Source organism: Agrilus planipennis, unplaced genomic scaffold (assembly GCF_000699045.2).
Source record: "Agrilus planipennis isolate EAB-ADULT unplaced genomic scaffold, Apla_2.0 scaffold35, whole genome shotgun sequence".
Classification (NCBI taxonomy): Eukaryota; Metazoa; Arthropoda; class Insecta; order Coleoptera; family Buprestidae; genus Agrilus; species Agrilus planipennis.
In genome coordinates, this window is record NW_020438957.1 from 1,814,774 (window position 1) to 1,835,206 (window position 20,433).

At 32.7% G+C, this 20,433-nt stretch overlaps 6 protein-coding genes across 10 annotated transcripts in view; 2 read left to right on the top strand and 4 right to left on the bottom strand.

Annotated features, from left to right (window-relative positions):
* Positions 1 to 1,424, bottom strand: part of LOC112904605 (transportin-3-like) — a 2,279-nt gene extending 855 nt beyond the window's left edge. The window contains exons 1-4 of the mRNA XM_025975035.1: positions 1,224 to 1,424; positions 891 to 1,168; positions 431 to 830; positions 6 to 313 (exon numbers count right to left, since the gene is read on the bottom strand). Coding sequence (XP_025830820.1) covers positions 6 to 313; positions 431 to 830; positions 891 to 1,168; positions 1,224 to 1,355 — 1,118 coding nt within the window. The 5' untranslated portion in view covers positions 1,356 to 1,424. The remainder of the gene's footprint in view (positions 1 to 5; positions 314 to 430; positions 831 to 890; positions 1,169 to 1,223) is intronic.
* A 286-nt stretch (positions 1,425 to 1,710) lies between these two features.
* Positions 1,711 to 5,126, top strand: LOC108744858 (bestrophin-2-like). Its single transcript, XM_018480816.2, has 10 exons — positions 1,711 to 2,126; positions 2,209 to 2,319; positions 2,371 to 2,542; positions 2,633 to 2,835; positions 2,997 to 3,165; positions 3,220 to 3,441; positions 3,501 to 3,819; positions 3,915 to 4,108; positions 4,179 to 4,291; positions 4,362 to 5,126. The coding sequence occupies exons 1-10, from the start codon at positions 2,056 to 2,058 to the stop codon at positions 4,654 to 4,656; spliced, it is 1,869 nt and encodes a 622-aa protein (XP_018336318.2). The 5' UTR covers positions 1,711 to 2,055; the 3' UTR covers positions 4,657 to 5,126.
* Positions 5,127 to 5,684: 558 nt separating this feature from the next.
* Positions 5,685 to 7,996, top strand: LOC108744844 (bestrophin-3-like). 2 transcript variants are annotated; one of them, XM_018480795.1, is made up of 11 exons: positions 5,685 to 5,865; positions 5,923 to 6,033; positions 6,085 to 6,256; positions 6,310 to 6,512; positions 6,573 to 6,741; positions 6,803 to 7,027; positions 7,090 to 7,254; positions 7,322 to 7,361; positions 7,406 to 7,482; positions 7,549 to 7,695; positions 7,832 to 7,996. In XM_018480795.1, exons 1-11 carry the CDS (start codon positions 5,795 to 5,797, stop codon positions 7,895 to 7,897), a joined length of 1,446 nt encoding a protein of 481 aa, XP_018336297.1. In that variant the 5' UTR covers positions 5,685 to 5,794; the 3' UTR covers positions 7,898 to 7,996. The 2 variants fall into 2 exon arrangements, with proteins under 2 accessions (XP_018336297.1, XP_018336298.1); XM_018480796.1 differs by having other exon boundaries at positions 7,412 to 7,482.
* LOC108744847 (copper transport protein ATOX1-like) lies at positions 7,818 to 8,688 on the bottom strand. The gene is made up of 3 exons (XM_018480798.2): positions 8,534 to 8,688; positions 8,399 to 8,480; positions 7,818 to 8,340 (listed from the first exon to the last, which is right to left on the bottom strand). Exons 1-3 carry the CDS (start codon positions 8,543 to 8,545, stop codon positions 8,201 to 8,203), a joined length of 234 nt encoding a protein of 77 aa, XP_018336300.1. The 5' UTR covers positions 8,546 to 8,688; the 3' UTR covers positions 7,818 to 8,200.
* A 343-nt stretch (positions 8,689 to 9,031) lies between these two features.
* Positions 9,032 to 12,022, bottom strand: LOC108744845 (caprin homolog). Its single transcript, XM_018480797.2, has 6 exons — positions 11,717 to 12,022; positions 11,407 to 11,625; positions 11,227 to 11,342; positions 10,947 to 11,151; positions 10,368 to 10,634; positions 9,032 to 9,802 (listed from the first exon to the last, which is right to left on the bottom strand). Exons 1-6 carry the CDS (start codon positions 11,858 to 11,860, stop codon positions 9,431 to 9,433), a joined length of 1,323 nt encoding a protein of 440 aa, XP_018336299.1. The 5' UTR covers positions 11,861 to 12,022; the 3' UTR covers positions 9,032 to 9,430.
* Positions 12,023 to 12,351: 329 nt separating this feature from the next.
* On the bottom strand, positions 12,352 to 20,153 carry LOC108744837. Of its 4 annotated transcripts, none has more exons than XM_025975020.1 (15): positions 19,992 to 20,153; positions 18,676 to 18,931; positions 16,972 to 18,157; positions 16,584 to 16,860; positions 16,322 to 16,524; positions 15,918 to 16,246; positions 15,149 to 15,832; positions 14,903 to 15,088; positions 14,744 to 14,848; positions 14,496 to 14,617; positions 14,296 to 14,433; positions 13,991 to 14,237; positions 13,355 to 13,635; positions 13,078 to 13,260; positions 12,352 to 12,874 (listed from the first exon to the last, which is right to left on the bottom strand). In XM_025975020.1, the coding sequence occupies exons 2-15, from the start codon at positions 18,884 to 18,886 to the stop codon at positions 12,791 to 12,793; spliced, it is 4,236 nt and encodes a 1,411-aa protein (XP_025830805.1). In that variant the 5' UTR covers positions 18,887 to 18,931; positions 19,992 to 20,153; the 3' UTR covers positions 12,352 to 12,790. The 4 variants fall into 4 exon arrangements, with proteins under 4 accessions (XP_025830805.1, XP_025830807.1, XP_025830804.1 ...); XM_025975022.1 differs by having other exon boundaries at positions 18,781 to 18,931; positions 19,854 to 20,153; XM_025975019.1 differs by having other exon boundaries at positions 19,854 to 20,153.
* Positions 20,154 to 20,433: the final 280 nt, after the last annotated feature.

A 20,433-nucleotide genomic window follows, 5' to 3' on the forward strand; every position in this document is an offset into this window, starting at 1 on the left:
GAAACATATCCGTTAATTGTTTTGTGTTGGTCTGGTACAATTCTTCACTAAGAAGATACCAAAAGTTAAATGTAACTTCAGCCACTTCATAATCATGATGTCCTAGACAGACCAGCACCAGGTCAAGGATTTGCTCAGCATAAGGTTGACTCTCGCCGTTGCATTGAGAAATGATACGTTTTAAAAATGTCTCGGCTAATTCCGTAAATATTCGGCAATAATTCATTGACTTTTCTTGGTCTTCTTTAGCAACAGACATGTGATATGCCACTTCAAGGGTCATTATGTTGTTGAATAAATACATTTCTAAAGCCTATTAAGTTAAACAAGCATACGATTAAAATAATGTCAGGAATTTCTTTAAATTGAAACAAAAAATGAATAATTAAATAATTATGTGGGGCAAGATTAAATAAAACTAAAGAAATACCTGGTGCTCATCTTCCAAGCATTGTAACATTGTACATATGCAGTCAGCTGCTGCATCATGCATTGCTCCAGGTACAGACTGTTTCTCTCCTTCTCCTTTATGTACCAAAATATCAAAAGCTTTTAAAAGAACAATGTGAAAATGGATTCCATCTAAAGAAATTGCTCTTACAGATACCCATGATGTAAAACAACGAATAATTTTAATGTTCACTGACATATTATCACAATTTGTGTTACAGCAATGTTTTAAAAATTCATTAATGGTAGGAGCACATGTTTTTAAATCCTCCAAAAGTTCCAGTCTTCTATTTTCACCTATTCTCACTGAACGACTCTCCAATTCTTCAGGTAAAACTGTTAAAACCTCTAATAGGGGCCATGTATGTGTCGATGAAAATCTACAAATGAGAATTAACACAAAAAACTACATTAGTCATGAAATTGGATTATACACTTACCTGTTTATCAAATCAAGAACAGCTCTATGCCAGGTAGGCATCTGTAGTGCAAGATCTGCAAGTGCTAGACATAACTGGGTTACTATCACAGTATTTGTATTCTCATTTATTTGACTAATATGCTCCAATAATGAATCCCTCAAAGATACATGTGCTTCCAAGGGTAATTCATGAAAGGAATGCTGTATTTTACTACGCATTGTTTGAGCAGCAAAGTAACAAGATTCCAAGTCTCTTTTGTGGTGGAGAAGTTCATCTGCAATTGTCCATGCAAAAACCTAAGAAGCAACATTTAATTAATTCTTATATAAACAGAATAGAGAACGTACTTACTGATTTTTGTAGGATTCCTAACCACTGAGAGGCCCTTTCCTTTTCTTCATTATTTGGATTGTTGTACAGAGCAGATATTGCTAAGTAAACTATGTCCAAAGCTGGTTTTTGATTTAATTCTGCCATTTTCATATTATTTATAATTTAATTCACTGGAAAATATCACAGTATTTAATAAAAATCATTATTATTTGTAGTTTGAAAACCGTCAAACGTCAAATTTTTTTGTACAATAAAAATCGTTACCGTCAACCACAAGAAATTAAAACAAATAAAGTAAAGTAATACCAACAAAAAAGTTTTTAAAGATTTATAAACGTCTATAAAAACAAGTAGTATATATAGTAGTATAAGTAGGTTGGATTAACACATATCGGCGTTTCTATTTATTAATATTAATTTACTTATTTATTGAGGTACAATATTATTTCTAAACTGCAAATGCCATTTACATATTACTCTTAACGTGCTCTTAAATTACTATCATAGATTAATTTACTATACATCTTTTATCTATGTTCTTCATCAATCATCTGCAATTAGCTCTGTGGGTATGTAACCTATTACCTATGGTATGTGATACTCCGTAACCTATAATACTTTTAATTGTTTTGTCATAATGTATTTTTAGAAATTAGTTTAAACAATATAAAGTTTAAAAATTAGTTTCAGAATTAGTATGCTCTAATTACGTAAATAGTTTTCAAGGTTTTCTCTTTTGTTCAAATGTTATGGAGAATAAATTTCTTCTCGAGACAATAATAAAACTACTTTTAACTGTGTTCATTGACTATAACATTAAAAAAGTAAAAAAGAATCTAAAATATATAAAATGACCGTAACTTACACAGCCGAAGTAGCAACATGCAGAGGATTTGGTTGCTTTTTAAAACTTTTACGAAGGTATTAAATATATTATTGCATATATTATTTCTATCTATTAAATTTCTCAAATTTAATTTTATTTTCCTCTGACTTATTTTAGATGGAGAGGAAGCATATATAAATTAGTTTGGTTAGATCTTTTAGTATTTTTAAGTGTTTATTATGCATTGAATCTCATATATCGGCTGGCACTTAATGATTACCATAAAGAGTAAGTCATACCATTACTACTTGCATGATTACTGACTTTACATTGTTACAGGTTATTTGAAAATTTAGTAAAATATTGTGGTGAATACAGTAATCTTATACCCCTTTCTTTTGTGTTGGGTTTCTATGTAACCATTGTAATGACTAGGTGGTGGAATCAATACATTTCTATACCATTTCCTGATTCTTTAGCTGTGTATGTTAGTGCAACAATACATGGTCAGGTAGATACACAATTTGTATATTTACTCATTCTTAAGTTGTGTTTGTGTTGGTTCATTTTGTTACCTAGTTTATCTATATATATATTTCAGGATGAGAGAGGCAGGGTGATGAGAAGAACTGTAATGCGCTATGTATGCCTTTGTTTGACAATGACTTTTGCAATGATTGCACCAAGGGTGAAAAAACGTTTTCCAACACTTGAACATTTTGTAGAAGCAGGCTTACTACAAGAAAGTGAAAAAGAAAGTTTAGAACATTTGAATAAAAAATTTCCCAGTCATTCTAAGCAATGGTATGCATGTAATACAAGTCTTTCTTGGTCAGCAATTTATTGATATTATTTGTGTTTATTAGTTTTCATGAATTTTAATAGATTATTGACCAATCTGATTAGCTATAAACAAACACATTATTTTTATGTTTGTTACTTTATACAATAATTTGATTTAAAAGGTTGCCAATTGTTTGGGCTTCAAGTATAGTTACCAGAGCAAGAAAGGAAGGAAGAATTCGTGATGATTTTGCTGTGAAAACTGTTTTAGATGAATTAAACGAATTTAGAGGAAGATGTGGCTTGCTCTTAGGCTATGATAGTATTAGTGTTCCACTTGTTTATACCCAGGTATTAGAAATTAAAATAAAAAGCCACTTAGAACTTTGACTTTGTTTAATTTAGGTGGTAACTTTGGCTGTGTACAGTTATTTTCTAACAACAATTATGGGGCATCAATGGGTGCATGGAAAAGAGTACAAAGTAGATTTATATTTCCCTGTCTTTACTACGCTACAATTCTTTTTCTACATGGGGTGGCTTAAGGTAGCAGAGTCGTTAATAAATCCTTTTGGAGATGATGATGATGATTTTGAAGTGAACTGGATGATTGACAGAAATTTACAGGTAATATTTGTTTATTAAGTTTCCTTAAAGATAAAATTTTTATCGATTTTTGTTCTCAGGTTTCCTACTTGATCGTAGACGAAATGCATCACGAACATCCCGAGTTAGTAAGGGACCAATATTGGGATGAGGTATTTCCTCAAGAATTACCATACACAGGAGCCGCAGAAAAATTCCGGGACCAACAACCGCAGCCTTCAACGGCTAATATAGCGGTTAAAAATGTCCATAAAGAATCAGAAACTGTTCCTTCGTCTCTGAAAATGGATGACGTGAACTCGTACGGGGATGAAATGCATAGCATAATCAATTTCAGCGCTAGGCCTCAGTATGGAAGATCAGATAGCTCAAAAACTTCCGTAGGATCATCAGTTACAGGTAAATAATTATCACATTTAAAAAGTTAATTTATTTTTGTTGTCATTAATAAGTTAAAAATGTGGCATAATTTACTGATGTTATTTATTTTGTAGATGCAATTCCCCGAAATAATTCAGTTGTTAAATTGTTCAAAAGATTTTTATCACGAGAGGACGGGGTCGACAATAAAGACAGTAAAAGTGATAGCAAAAGAGGCTCAGCTGCAGACTTGTCCAATAATTGCTTGCTTTTAAAACAACAATCTGCGGAATCTAAGCGAAAATTGGCCAAAGAAATTATAGAAGAGGTAGCTACTAAAATTTTAGTGTAACACAAAATAGGCTACAAATGATTACTTTTTTTTTATATAATTATAGGTCGATGAGCAATCTACTATTCAATCAAATAAAGATCCAGCACGTCCGAGTGTAATCGATTTTTTTCAATTTCCTCGTCCGTCAGATCCTGTGCCCGTTCCTGCTTTTAGAAGGTATTCCTTTATAAAGTTATTTGTGATCTGAATTTGAAATTTAATAAGTTATTTCTATATGTATATGTAGATCTTCGGTACCTATGCGACAACCTACCCATCGTTTAAGTGGAACATCAGCCCCCGGAACGCGCGCATCAAGAGATAGTATGGACGGTATAAGTATTGGTTCGGAGGATGATGAGTCGTGGGCTGATGAATTCACGCGTTTAAAAAAATTAAGGGAAAAAGAGAGGAAATCTAGAATGCTCCAGAACATCGCAAGATCATTAAGTAATACCAACGAAGAACAGGAAATGCTTTTGTTTGAACATAAATCGGAACCACCACCAACACCGCAAACTCCTAAAGATGAAAAGTTATGACAAGTAAGCCTTTAGGAATCATTACGCAAATTACAACTTAACCACGTAGTACTTATTATCTTAATTTAACGCGAAAAAAAAGAAATTTTAATGTTATGTTGTACACATTCCATTTTAATATAGGACAATTATTTTATTCCTTTAAACAAAGTCAATTGCTAACCATGTATATATGTTATGCACAGTTTCTATGCAAAAACTTTTTGATTTCTATTCAACTGTTTATATCAACGTTTTTTAAATACGAAACTGCAATTAACCAAAAACAAAGGAAAAGTATACAAATAGTGTAAATATTTTTCGTAAGGAGGCAATTTTCTAAACAATTAACAAATAAATAATAAACAAATGTCTGTTAACAGTATTAATCTATTTTAATTATAAGAGATGATTACGAAATTGTTGTAACTCCGTAATAACTCATTCCACGTTTTCAATAAATGAAATAAGTTATTAGATTTTATATATGTAATATGTACCATCCTTAAAATTCATTTAAAAAATCAGTACTTACGGAGGTGGTGGAATCAATACATTTCTATACCATTTCCTGATTCTTTAGCTGTGTATGTTAGTGCAACAATACATGGTCAGGTAGATACACAATTTGTATATTTACTCATTCTTAAGTTGTGTTTGTGTTGGTTCATTTTGTTACCTAGTTTATCTATATATATATTTCAGGATGAGAGAGGCAGGGTGATGAGAAGAACTGTAATGCGCTATGTATGCCTTTGTTTGACAATGACTTTTGCAATGATTGCACCAAGGGTGAAAAAACGTTTTCCAACACTTGAACATTTTGTAGAAGCAGGCTTACTACAAGAAAGTGAAAAAGAAAGTTTAGAACATTTGAATAAAAAATTTCCCAGTCATTCTAAGCAATGGTATGCATGTAATACAAGTCTTTCTTGGTCAGCAATTTATTGATATTATTTGTGTTTATTAGTTTTCATGAATTTTAATAGATTATTGACCAATCTGATTAGCTATAAANCAATATTATTTATCAGAATTTAATATAAGAAGTCATTTTATCCCAATGTTGTCACTAATATCTTTAGAACAATGCGTGTAATAATAACTTACTTTTTAAAAGACTAAAAAGACCGAGATCTACCATAACTTACAAAAAAATATGACTGTTACCTACACAAGTAAAGTTGCAACAACAACATGGTTTGACTGTTTTATTAAACTTCTTTTAAGGTAAGTGTTTAGTTTTCTTATTTAAATAATTAATGCGCTTACAAAAGATACTTTCAGATGGAAGGGAAGCATTTATAAACTTATATGGCTAGATGTTCTTTGTTTTTTAGTATTATACTACGTATTAAATTTTGTGTATCGTTTTGCATTAAATCGAGAACAAAAGAGGTAAGTAAATACGATAAACCTTTAGTGTCGGTAAAGAATTATTTTTTAAAGGATTTTCGAGGAATTAGCGGCGTATTGTAACAATTTTGGAAACTTAATTCCAGTGAGTTTTGTACTTGGTTTCTACGTTACTTTAGTGGCTAACAGGTGGTGGTCCCAGTTTCAAGCAATACCTTTTCCAGACAATTTAGCTCTTTTGGTGAGTGCGAGCATTAAACGACAGGTAAGACAGGTATTTTCTAATATATATAAAAATTACTGAGAAATTCTTTTTAGGATGGGAAAAGTAAATTAATAATGCGAACTATTGTTCGTCATGTTTGTTTCTGTTTCGCTTACACCCTTACGTTGATATCGCCGAGGGTAAAAAGACATTACAGTAGTTTGGACGACTTTGTTGATACAGGTTTATTGTTAAAAGAAGAAAAGGAAATTCTTGATGATTTATCACAAAATTATCCTGAACATATGCAGTACTGGTGTGAAATATTAAATTAATAAAAATCCTAATTGAATCTAATAAATAATCTTTATCCCAGGCTATCTTTATCCTGGGCTGCAAATCTGGTAACGAGAGCGCGACATGAAGGATTTATACAAAGTGACCCAGTTGTTGTAGCAATTTTGACTGAAATAAATAATTTCAGAACAAAATGTTCTACTCTTCTGGATTATGATTGGATAAGCGTACCTCTAGTTTACACCCAGGTGTTTTTGTTGGTTTGTAAGTTTAATTTCGAGTAATAATACACATACGTTTTCCATTTAGGTAGTTACGTTAGCTGTTTATTCTTATTTTTTAATCGCATTATTCGGAAGACAATGGACAGAAAAAACAGCAGCCGAATATACTGATTTATACTTTCCATTGCTAACACTTTTTGAGTTTATCTTTTATATGGGATGGCTAAAAGTGGCAGAAGTTTTAATTAACCCTTTTGGAGAAGACGACGAAGATTTTGATGTATTGTGGATGATACAGCGCCATATGAAAGTAATGTTTGCCTCTCTAATACTAACGTTAAGAATATAAATGATAATGGTATGAATTTATAGGTTTGCTATTTAATAGTAGATAAGATGCATCATGAACATCCAAAACTGGTAGAAACTCATTCATGGGATGGTATTTTGCAATATCTTGCTGATGGAAATATTGCTCCTGTACCTTCTACAGCAAAAATTAAGTCTACGAAATCTTTCGGTGCAGGAGATAGAAAAGTAAGTTACAAAAGTTTTGTATGTTATTTATAATTATTAACAAAATAATATCAAGATATGTTTATAGCGTTCTAGTACTGATGGAACTTCAAAAGTGGAGAAAAGAGGTAAATGCTTCTAGTGTTAAGGAAACTTCTTTATTTATTCTCAGTTTTAGATTCATGGTATAAAAAAGCTCATGGGGTTACCATAGACGATTCAGAATTAAATAGTGTTGAAACTGATAAGGTATTCCAACATTCACTGTTTACTGTTACTTTATGATTTTTAAATGCTATTATTTCCTTGTTACAGGACGAATCTTTAAGTTTAAAAATTGATGATGTAGCAAAAAGTAGCACTTCTGGAATACATGATTTTGAAAAACTTAAAGAAAAACGTAAAAATCTGATAATGCAAAAAACAAAAGTTCTATCAGAAGAAATAAACAATGCAGACAAAGTAAATAAGAAAGCATTGTAATCATTTAATTCATGTAAACAGCTATTTAACCGTATTATTGCTAATTATGCTTATTTAAAGAAATTCAATTGAACGTATGAAACAAAAAAAATAGCTCTTCATCATACATTTTTAGATTAATGGGCTGTATCAACCACTAATTGGACGCAATAAAACTATACAAAAAGTTGCTGCTATTTAAAACATTTTCGAATCAGTAAATTACAATAAAACGATTAAATTTTGTTATATAACTAATACGAAAAGTCCTTTCCAATAAAAGTTAAGATAAAAGTTTTTATATTTTGATTGATTAAAATCACTTATTATTAACATATTGTGTAAAACCTTTCTAATAAGTATAAAATGGAATAAATGTTATAATAGCTGCTGTTGGACATACTCTCAACAAAATAAATATGTAGTACTGCAGCATTTTGTATACCAACTATGTACTTCATAATTATTTGTTTTATAATAAAATTATTATTTCATAAAAAATAAGTTAGTTATTAGCTATACCTATAAACTCCACGGTTTTTCCAGTTTTTTTAAGAATATCCAATACTTCCTCTGGTGGTAGTGTAGAAGTGACTGTTACCTTCTGGTTTTCCAAGTCTATTTCAAAATTTTCGACCCCATTGTCTAAAAATTAAAAATACAAACACTTATTGTTTTAAATACAAATCATTTCTTGAAATACCTTTGGCTTTCGTCAGTACACGACTAACTTGATTAGAACATCCTTCACAGGTCATTGCAACTTTGTATTCAAGAACTCTAGACTGAAAAAAACAATTTATTAGCTTTATGAAATAAAAGAAAAACTGTAACATACCCCGTCTGTCATTGTAACAGAATATTTGCAGTACTGACTAATTAAGTATCAAATAATTTAATTTAATATTTTAATAATTACTACACTATAAATTCTTACACGCACAACTATTTATTACCATAGATTTCTTATTAGGTTAGGATACAAGATAGTTGTATCTGTGGAAGCATAGATAAGATATTACAGTATTACAATCTCTAATCTATGAGTGGAAGAAGACCACAGAGTAAAGTATAACACAAATTAGCGCACTTTTTAAATATCCAAATTGATAAAATAAATGGGAGAAAATGTTACTTTTTTTAACTATTATTTACCTGTTTGATTTGGAAAAAATTTTTTAAATACTTTTTTTTTGTCAATTGCTATAAGTATGTTTATAGCAGGTACTTTCTTTTATCACTATTCATTTAAAAGTTAATTACAAAAGGTTTTTTTTTCTCTTCTGCTCTTATGGTTACATCTGCCGTTCTTTATATTATAGAAAAGAAATGCATATTGAACCAGTCTATATTTTAATGTACGCTAATAATTCAAAAACTGCCAACATAAAACTTCATAAAGCAAAAAAAATAGCGAATATTCGTAAAATAACTACTCAGAATACTTAAATATACTGAAAGGTATTAGTAATCAAACGTTACAATGCAGTAACCGAGTAATTAAAATTAAATCTTATATTATTTTTTCAGTAGAAATTGTTGTGCCAAAAAAACGACGATTAAGTCAGAAAATCGAGCGTAAAAAAGGTCGTTATTTGTTTTACTTCTGCGATAAACTAAATATTTCGATGAATTAATTAGCCCTGGCTAGATTTCGATAAATACATTTCAACGACGAAATTGACCTTAAAGCCGTTAGTCAACTGGGTAGTAACCGGAAATTTACAGTTTTCTTTTACTGGTGGAAGCGGTTTCCTGCTCGGGGACCATTCCGGTTTTGACGGGGTCGATTATTTTGATAGTATGCCTGGTTGTTCGCCTTTTGGGGTATAGATCTTGCTTTTTGAGGTATGTCCGATTGGGAAGGCTGTTGTTGAGGTTGTTGTGGCTGCTGTTGTTGTAAGGGAGGTTGCTGGGGAGGTAGAGTTGCTTTAGGTGCTTCATCGACTCCATTTCCAGGAGGAGGAGGTAAGTTCACCGGATTGTTTTGCTGAGGTGGATATGGTTGGAAATTGGGCGGAAGAGGAATAGGTGGAGGAGGTTGAACGAAACTTGTATTAGTGAATGTTTGCGTTGGCAGCGTGTCCGGTGTATCCAATTCAGAATCCTTAAACAAGTATTTTATTTTAATTAGCGAGTCAGATAAAATTTATGGTAAAAGTGTAAATGTAGAGAATTAAAAGAAAAACTGAAATATATTTTGTTAAATGTTTATGAATTTGAGGGTCATAACAGAAAATTGTGAAATTAGAAACTGTGCTATTGACGTTACAACAGTACTATTGGTATTGTTTTAATGATTAAAAAATGGTGTCAGTTTTATTAAAAGTAGCACGAATATTAAACTGATGTTAGCTGAAATTATTCCTTAAAGAATAACAGTGAAAGATATGCAGTTAATGATTAAATAAATATCGTGAAAAAAATTAACAGCAAAACAACAACAAAACATCTTCATAAAACAAACATCAATAAATATTTTTAAAAACAACCAATTTTTATGATTACTTCCTTAAAATGAAATAATTTTTGATAATACACACAATTAAAGGAAAATATTCAATTCAATTTGTTTAATGTGTTTCAGAAATTAATAAAATCAAAATCATACATAAAACACAACTACAATACCAATTCTAGGATTTTTGAATGAAAAAAAAAAAATATATTACCTGTAAAAAGTAAAAATTCCCAGAACCTAACATTTCAGTTATTGGCCTGGGAGGTTGTTGGTAATACAGTTGCTCAGGTGGAGCCTGAGCTATAGTTGGTTGTGGATTGGGAGGTTGAGGCATAACTGCTACATTTGCCTCAATTGTTAAAGATTCAATAGTCGTCACGGTTTCTTGAGGAGGAATATCAGTTGGAGGAACAGATACTTCAGGAGCTACTACTTGATCATTTTCAATTACTTCCACTGTTTCGTCGTAACTCGTTACCTGAAGAAAAAACAATAATTTTATCATATTCACATGATTAATATGTGGAAATACAACTGCTATAATACAAAAAACATATTCAGAGAAAAATCAACAAAATTTAATTTAATCTATGTTAAAAAGTGCACAAAAAAATAATGTAAAAATAGGGTGTCAAGTGCAATGTTGTTTTTTAAAATCAATACAAAAGTAAACAATTTGACATTAATTACAAACAATCGAAGGCATTGTTTCGAAGACTATTTAGATTTGTAATTATTCACTTTATATAATATGAAACAATATCAATTTCATAATTCAATTTTTACTTACCAAAGCTTGATCTAAGTATCCACTTTCATGTATTTTTCCTATAACTTCTTTGATTTGACTATAACTTGCCCCAAATGCTTCTTTTGATTTTCCATCAACCACTGCAAGTAAATGTTCAGCAGCTGCTTGAACCTGATTTGTAAATGCTGTAGGATCTCCTGGCTCATGTTTAGGAGTCACTGCTGGATATATGTCATCCAATAATCTGTTAATGATAATTATATGTATAATTAATGATCAATTATAACAACTACAAATAAAGATATAATGATAAACTTACTTGAGATCTGCAGTTGTAAGTTGGGTTGCACCATTTGTACCATTTAGAAAATCTTCACGCACATTGTCCTGACCCATTTGATTGAGAGCATCTTGCACAAGAAGGACTTCTCTGATCTTAAATAGTATAATTGTTAAAACTAAGTGCATACATTGATAGATTAAATAAAATTGGTCTTACCTTAGCTAATTCTGCCTGACTTCGGGCTGCCGCTTCTTTTCTGGCTTGTTTTTTTGCTTCTTTCTCAGAAACATTGGCAATACCTAAAAATTGTTTAGACAAATCCCTAGCAAAATCTAACGTCTGTATAACTTCGTCATATTTTGCAACAGCGGTTTTTTGATCCTGGTTTAACTCTTTTCCCGAGTTTTGTAATTCACGATAAGATTCTAACTTCGCCTACAAGAAAGAAACATGACCATTAAAATTAAGGTAAAATGTAACATGGCGTATTCAAATTCAGCCGGTAGAAACGGAATTAGTAACTCACTTTTCGTTTCTCTAAATTCCTAATTTTATGTTCTATTACGGTAATTGCTTGTCGCATTGGCGTAAGGGCATTTCCCGAGGAGTCAGCTAAACTATTTTCTGAATGAGCTTGCTTTTCAATTTTAGTATTCGCCGCCGAGGGCATTTTAAAGTTTTGAACTAATTGCTAAATAAGACACTAAATTTATTAAAATATAGTTTGTGAATTGCTAACCACACAACTAGTACTAAAAAGGAACCATGAAAGCACATGAAAAGAGAGGAATACAAATGTCGACAAATTTGACAGTTCACTTAACTGGCTGTAAAAAGAAACGTTCCATACCTATTCCATCCGGAAATGTCATTCACTAATCCGTTCAAATTTTAAGTAGTTAGCTCACGCGGCGGGACTTTTGAATGTTGTTACTTAGTAAAAAATCACAGATCGCAAATTATTTGCTATGAATATGGCTTTGAAAATGATTTTATTTGTACTTATTCAGTTTTGAAAATAAATCAATGCTGAACAGTTTTTTAAACTTTTTAATAAACGATTTAATAAGTAAACTTGTTTAAAAATATTCAATTTTATTATTAATTAACTTTAATAGCAAATGTACATTCTTCTTACATTCAAATGAAAAAAGTACAAAATACCAATAATTTTTTATTCAATGATTTTCATTGTGCTTAAAATTAATCTATACAGTAAACAAAATTTAATCAAATACATTTTATCAATATCACTTTTTTAAGGAGCACACTTTAAAATTTCGAATATGCACAGCATTTTTAGATGGCAATTTCGTTTTCATTTCCTTTTTATTATATCGACGACACATACGCAATTAATTCTCAATACGTATGCCTCTTAAATTATCAATTATTGTTTGCAATAATAATAATAAAAAGTGTACATTATTATTGTGATTATTACTATCATAATGGCTTATTATAGTATGCAGTATAATAAGGTCGTTTTTTTTTGTTACAAGAGCTTAAGACAAAATAAAATTATATAACCTTTCAATCAATATACACAGAATACTTTATTATTTCACAAACAAAAACAAACAGTCCATGAGAAAGGTCACTACACTTTTGTCCCTTTTTTCTCTCCGTAACAGTATTCAATACAGTCTGCTTGAGCCCACGTTTGACGCACTTTTGTAAATAACTAAAAACCCACATGATAGGATATTAAAATTTCAAATACTTAAAGAAGTTAAAATAATAGGTTGTATGCACGCTTAGTGTTGTCTCACATTTTTAAAACCTCTTTAAATTGTTAATGAAAATTAATATTGAAAAATATCGTTTTAAGAGGTAACAAAAATTAACTACCTTTTATTTTTAAAAAATAAATGCCTTAATACTCACTGTGTTAAGCCAACTTTCATCAGCTAGCAGTTCGTTTAAAATACAGGTTGTATCTTTTTGAGGGTCCGAGCTCCTCTTATCTGCCACCCTTTTTGCACATTCTATGTACATCAGATACTTTTGATGAGAAATTTTGTTCAACAAGTCGACACAACTTGTACACCAACGGCACATAAAAAAATCCTGTAATAAAAAAATCAAACATATATTTTATCTAAAATACGAAATAAAAAATAAATGATGATCATAATGGTTATTTGAGATTAAGTATGTTTACCTTATTATTAACTGCTTCAGGATCAGGCTGACAACCTTCGAGCGTTGTGGAGTTGTAGGGTTGGCCGTACATCAGCACCCTTGCATTAACTGTTGAGCCATCACATGCAGCACAGGGCTTCACCTTATCCGACGAATTTATGTCACGAATCACGTTGAAACATGGCCAAGTAGTCACAGCCCCGTGTACAGTCTTCGGCCAATTAAGTAAGAGTGTGAGCTTCTTCTGCTTGCTCTCTGTTATATCATCTATTGTCTTCACGTTTGATAAAAAGTAATCGTCTACAATAGAAGGACTTATATAATAATTTATTTGCAAATATGGTAAATAAAAAATTATCAGCTGTTTAATGAAGACAAAACAAAATTATCCCGAATTACCTTTTTTACTTTGAATTAAGACGCTAATTACAATGTGTAGGTGTATCACCAAGACATTGTATTATTTTTAACTGGTTCCTTACATTATTGATATCAACAGAATGTATTATAACTTCCAATAATTACTTAATAAATAAAATTTCAAAGGAATAACTTTCTTGTATTATTTTTGAAAATGTTTACAACTAATAATGAGAACCCATGTTTTCTCACAGACGGAAAATGAAAAATAAATTATTTAGGGGCCTGAACTTACCTTGTTCTTGGAATATTTCAGTTAGGAAATTGCTGTCTAAAGCTTGAGATATTAGAGTTTGTATGTAGACTTCGAAATTGTCTTGATACGTTTCGCTCTCTTGTATGCATTTCGCCATGAAGTCTGGGTCAAGATTATGAACATCCTTGCGAGCCAACTGGACTATCGTCTCCAGGTGATTCTGCGACCTTACATTTACCTCCACTGGTACGTATTGTTTTTTACTTTCCGGCGTCCACGACGTATACTATAAAAAAATAAGATTATTATTAGAAACAGAATGACCAAAAAATAGATAAACTTACTGTTGATATGTTTTTATACAGTGTGAGACCATTCTGGACAAACGGCTCGTACTTTTGTAGCAAGTTTTTGCCGTCAACCCGCCAAATTCCTGGCCATTCTTGGTTCCTTTCCGATTTTATAACAACAAATTCACCTTGCTAAAAAGAATGGACAAAAGAGTCCCTTTGGTGCTCGAATAATAATTTATTAAAATATTTACTTTGAAAGGCAATCCTTCACCATCTGTACTTGAAGATGAATCTGACACAATGCTATTTTGTTGTGCAACAGCTGCAGCAATGTTGTCTTCTAGAGTGGGTGCTGAACTTTTATGTTTGTTACCTAAAATAATCTTTTAGTTATGGGATCTAATCAAGTTTCTCCTACTAACTTTATTTTTTATAGTATTTTTAAGCCAGTTTTGTTTTGTTTTTATATTATAATAATTTTTTTTACATTTATATGTACCTGCAGCTTTCTGCTTTTTACTTTTCACATGCACTGTATCGTTAACAGGTTCAACAGGATCCTTGGAAACTGTAGTATGGAAATTTTTGGAACCTTTCTTTCTTCCTGCAAAAAGTAAATATTTTTTTTGGTCGAACCAACTACGCAACAGAGTTTTACCTCTCCGTTTTTTGGGTGCTGCTTCTTCTTCAATTTCCTCCTTTGCTTGAGGAGTCCAGGCTGGATCGGAGTCTGAATCTATGAATTCTGGGGCATCTTCATCTTCTTCTGCTTGCTTAGCTAACATCTTGTAATTACTTTTCTCTTTAGCTGCCCTCTTGCTTGTTTCACGTCTCACAATGGGTTCTATAGTAAAGTAAAAGTTTTTTTAAGAAGATAATATGTATGTATATTTTTTAAACTTACCTTCCCTGACCTTTGTTTTTTCACTATCCCTATCCTTTTCGTGTTTTCCATGTTGTCCTTCTTTCGAGTTCTTTCTGTATTTTTTCTTTTCACTAACTGGTTTTTCCCCATTTGTCGTTTTAGAAGATTTCTGCTTCTTTGGGGGTTTTTCTTTTACAGTGTCCTGTTTCGTAACAACGGGGGTTTTCTTCGGGAATAGATCGTCGTCAGAGCTTAAGCCATCATCTGAACTTTCAAACATATTTTTCTTCCTTTCTTTAGGCAATGGAAAATATCGTGGATCATCCTGAGGATCGCCTTGAGAAGACAACCTTGTGATTTGGGGCGCAGGAATAATAGAAGGCAACGTTGAAGAAGACGACGGTACAGAACCACTAACTGGCGTTATTGTGTTTGGGGTTATACCATTATTTTCAAGTTTAGGTTTTAACAGCTGAGACGGTTGCTGCTGCTGTTGTTGGGAAGTTTCACCTGTTTGGGGCGCTTTTATTCGAGGCCAAGTTTGTTTCCTGCTACTTCTAGATGTAGGGGGAGGCGAACCGTCTTTTTCACCCTGTAGAAATTTCAAATAACTGCTCATGAAGTCTGCACCCGGCGCAGATAATTTTTCTGGTTTTATGGCAGATGCGGGGTTTGGTGTTGGATTTGGACGAGTGTAGATGTTTGTTGCAGGTTTTGCTGAACCTTTAAGACACAAAATATTTATTTATGCAAGGAAAAATCCACCAGATTGTAATAAAACTCTAGTAATATGAATTGCAGTTTTTACCTCCTTCTGCCAAGAAATTAAGCTCTTCTTCGATATTGGGCACTACAACTTTTGGTTGATCTTCCTGTTGGGAGTACTGGGCTGAAGAGGAGGAAGCTTGTGACGATTGATCATTAAATGAACCCGAAATGGGAGTCAACTCGACTGAGGACGACGATGAGGCAAACTCGGTAGGATGCGGAGGCAAATGAAAGGGCGGGAAATATGGCAATGGAGGCGGAGGTGGATGATGGGAATGAGGATGCGGCACCATTATACCTTGATGCTGTTGATGGATCGCAGCAGCCTGGGTGCCGAAAATTTTTGATGGGGGAGGCGGTAAATTCCATCTAAAAACAAAGAATTATATATACGTTACTGATTATGAAGTTCATAAAGGCATAAATTTATTAAGTATAAAATACCTGTCGAAGTCAAAATAGGCTCCGTTTTGTTGTTGTTGTTGATTGGCAGCAGAACTGTGGGCTGGGGGTGGTATACGTCCAGGGAAGTAGTCTGTTACTGTAGGTACAGGTGTTTCCGTCGGTGACATGGAGCTCAACTTGTCGTTACTTCTTCTCCTTTTATTAGGCGGCTTTACTTCTTGCTTAATTTCTTGTTGCGGAATCTGCAATACAATAGCAAGTAATAAGTAACACATGGTAAATGGTTTTTCAGGGACTCTACCTGACAACTTTGCTGTTGTAAATTTTTAACGATAGTCATGGGATCGCCTCTGCAACTGCTAAGATCTTGAAGAGTAACTGTGTTGTTGGAATCGAAGTAAGCCTGTTGCCTTTCAGTTAATACTACTGCTCTTTGCTGAGACTCTCTGTTTGACACATCCATGCTATTTGCAGCACTATAGTTATTAACTGCAGGGTTTGATTGAAATTTACGTTGTTGTGCTTGCTGGCGATCTTCCCAACAGTTTTGTTGATTGTTTTGATTTGGACGATCGAACCTATTGCAAAAAAGAGAGACTTGGAGTAAGAAGGCCTTTTTCTAGTATCAAATAAGCTCATTCTCCAATTATCATTTTTGCCCTAATATAATTACTTGATGATTTACATACCTTTCTGGAAAATTCTTTTCTGAATTTAAAGCTCTTGTAATGACAGAAGGATATGCCACACTTCCGCCCTGTTGTGAGTTTGGTCTTGGTACAGAGGCGTCCAAAGGGGAAGGTGGAGTTACTTGACTGTTGGCGTTCTGTTGGGGAGAAGAGATAGAGTTCATGGGACTATTGTACATAGGATAAGCGGGACTTGGTGCGTGTCCCAAGGGCGAAGCCTGCGAATGAGCCTGTAAAGGACTCGGTCGTCTCGGTACAACCACGTTACAATCTGATCCGTTGGAACTATTATAATCTGATCCACTTTTGGGCCTCTGAAAGTCTTGTTCCGAATTGTTCCCCGACTGAAACTGACGATAATTCGAATGCTGCTGGAATTGCGATCGCTTTGCAGACGAATTATTGCTAGCGTAATTCATACGACCTGGAGAGTCTAATGTGGAAAAACTGATGGGTGATGATTGGGTCTGTTGATTCTCTTCAGATTGGCTCGGTCTCCTCTCGTTCTGGGCACTCAAATCCGGATAAATCTTTGTTTGGGCCTTCGTCTGTATTTGTGGAGATTGGGCTTGTGGCACTTGCTTCACGTTTGAAGTTGTGTATGTCTTTTCAGGAGGTCTTGCAGCGTTAGAAGAATTTAAAAAGGCCGCTCTAGGTGGTGCCTGTGGTATTCGATACTCTTTCGAAGTGGGAGTGTTACTGGGCGAGGAGACTATGCACGATTGTTGCAAATTGGGGGAATTACTACTGGAAAACGACTTAGTACTATTCGTATTGGTTTCACTCGACGTAAAGCTAATGGGCACTTGAAAAAACGTGTTTGTGTTAGGCTGAGAAGTTGGAGGTTTCGACACTTGTGGGCTCTGAGCCCTCTGTAAGTTTTTCGCGTTACTTGTAACCAAAGTGTTCAGATGATTCAAGTTTTGCGCCGCAACAAAATGGGCATTGAAATTTTCGTACGTTACGGTTTTACTCGCGGTAGTATTCACTACACTCTCATGAGGCAGGATGCCAAAAGGACTGTTCTGTTGCCATGTGCCACTTCCAGCTGCTCCTTGTTCGAAAAATGCTTGTGGCTGGTGATATTCTCCATCCGATGCCTGTTTAGACGCCGATGTTGCTTGGGCCAGAACTTGTCTATGTTGCGCTGATACCTGAGCGGCATAATGGGCTGGAGGCTTTGTGCCTGTTCAAAATCACAGTAACAAAACGATATATATTTTGACTTGAAGAATGCACTTTTTATCTAAGAAGGAAACTTTTTAATTAGCAAGCCCTGTCTTAAGAGGAAAAATTACAAATAATTTATTATTATATATAGCCAAATAAACAAAGCAAGATTAACATTTGTAAGTGATGTGTGATTAAAAGTTTTAAGGAAAAAGTAGTATACGTTAAAAACCAACCCTTACAAATAAATTTAGTTCAATACAAAAAAGTATATGAACGAAATACAGAATCTAATGAAAATCACTTATCATCTTGTTGCTGAGAAACAAACGTTTAAATTTATATTAACAAACTATAACTATAAAAATTTTGCTACATTCTACCAGCTCATGTATAAAACAATCACGTTTATCTACAAAAAATCATAAGTGCAATAATGAATTTAGAAGACCTACCAAATGCTGCCAGAAAGAAGTAAATTGGAGGAAAATTTATGCAATTACACAAGTTTTATTAAATTTTGCCAATGGTTACCTGTATGATGAAACAGTGGGCTAAAAACAGTTTCATAACCTACAGGTGGAGGGGACAAAAAACCACCTGGTAAAAGCTGTGCAGTAGTAGTCGGAGGTGTCGCACCTGATCCACTAAATGGAAGATGATGATGCAATTCACTGTTAGCTGCGCCAGTCTGAACACCTGTTAATCTGTTATAGGGAGCTGACCATGGCCCCACTGGATCCATTTCTGGGAGGCAATGCTAACTTTTTAAACAATGAAGCCATCCCATCTATAAAATTAAATACAGCACATATATAAACAAAACATCAACATACAGTAACGAACAAGAGAGGCTTAGCTTATAGTAAAAAAGTACAATATAATTTCAACAAATAAGAAAAATATACACTTATCTACAGCATGCACACTATCATATACAATTTTACCTAGTTTTCATGCAAAAGTAATACACCTACACAAATTTTGAAGACAGCTAAATTTTTATAGTAATTTGATATTTATTGTACACTTTTAATTGCATTGTCTATATCTTCTTTTTGATTAATTTTATTAACGTAATTAATCAAAACTTACTTTTGAGGAAACAAATAGGCACAGATAACGATAAAAGAATTTCTACTTAAAATTTCTGCTAATAGCAAAAATGAAGAATTTTTTGGACGTTACTTGATTTAAAGTCAGTGGTAACCAGTGAATTTTCAGGACTCCTTCAAATGATAATATACAGTGTAAGTTTATAATAGACACCTTGTTGTTCAAGGTCATGGAAACCAAATTCGAGAAGAACCCTTATATATTATTCTTAAACCTGACCATCATTTATTGGAAATGAAAAGAAAACAAAATACATCTTCAACCAAGCAAAACCCCTTATTGAACAAGAGATTTTGGTTGAGAAAAAAAGAAAAAGGGTAATTATCTGTTATGAATTTATGACACAATTAAACGTCTTCACTTGGGAGTATCAAAAGAAGCAATAACAAAGTATAAACGCTAATAACAGAAATGTCTTTTTGTTATTAAATCTAACCAATAACAACAAAGAATAACCATCCATGACCTCTAAAATTTAAGGGCTGTATGCTGACCACACCATACTATTATAAGCGTACTGTCATGTTAGAGAAGATTTTAATTAGCTATTAGACGTATTTTCATAAAATAACATACTTTTTCACTTGGAAACTTACTTCTTCTTGAATTAAAATTTGATACTGACAACTTTTAATTACATATTTTATAAATATGGCTCCATCGCGCTCTGAATAATAGCTTTCTTAAACACAAACACAACAAAATAAGCACATTAAAAACACTTATCAACTCACTCGTTCATTAAAATTACGTTTCGAGAAGACATCTATTGTAACTATTTCCTCGATGACAAGGCTTTTCCGATATTTATACGTTTTCAGACATGATTTTCAAACAATACCGAGCACACCAAACTTTCGTCCGCCATTTTAAAACTTCATCAACAATTCTCAGTGCCATCTTGCATAAAAAACAAGGAAAACATTGGCGGTAAATTTTAATGAGGGTACCAGATTAATATATTACTTTTTGTTTCATTTCAAAATATGTATAAATACAGCTAAGTTGCTAAATATTGAAATTATTAATATACTTGAAATTAAAAAAATATAGTCAAGTGTAGCCAAGTTTTCGTAAAATTGTGAATACAGGGTGTGATCAAAAAATTTGCTAACAGTCATAATCTAGAATTACAAAAAAATTACGTATGTTGTTTAAATGGGTTTAATAGCGCTT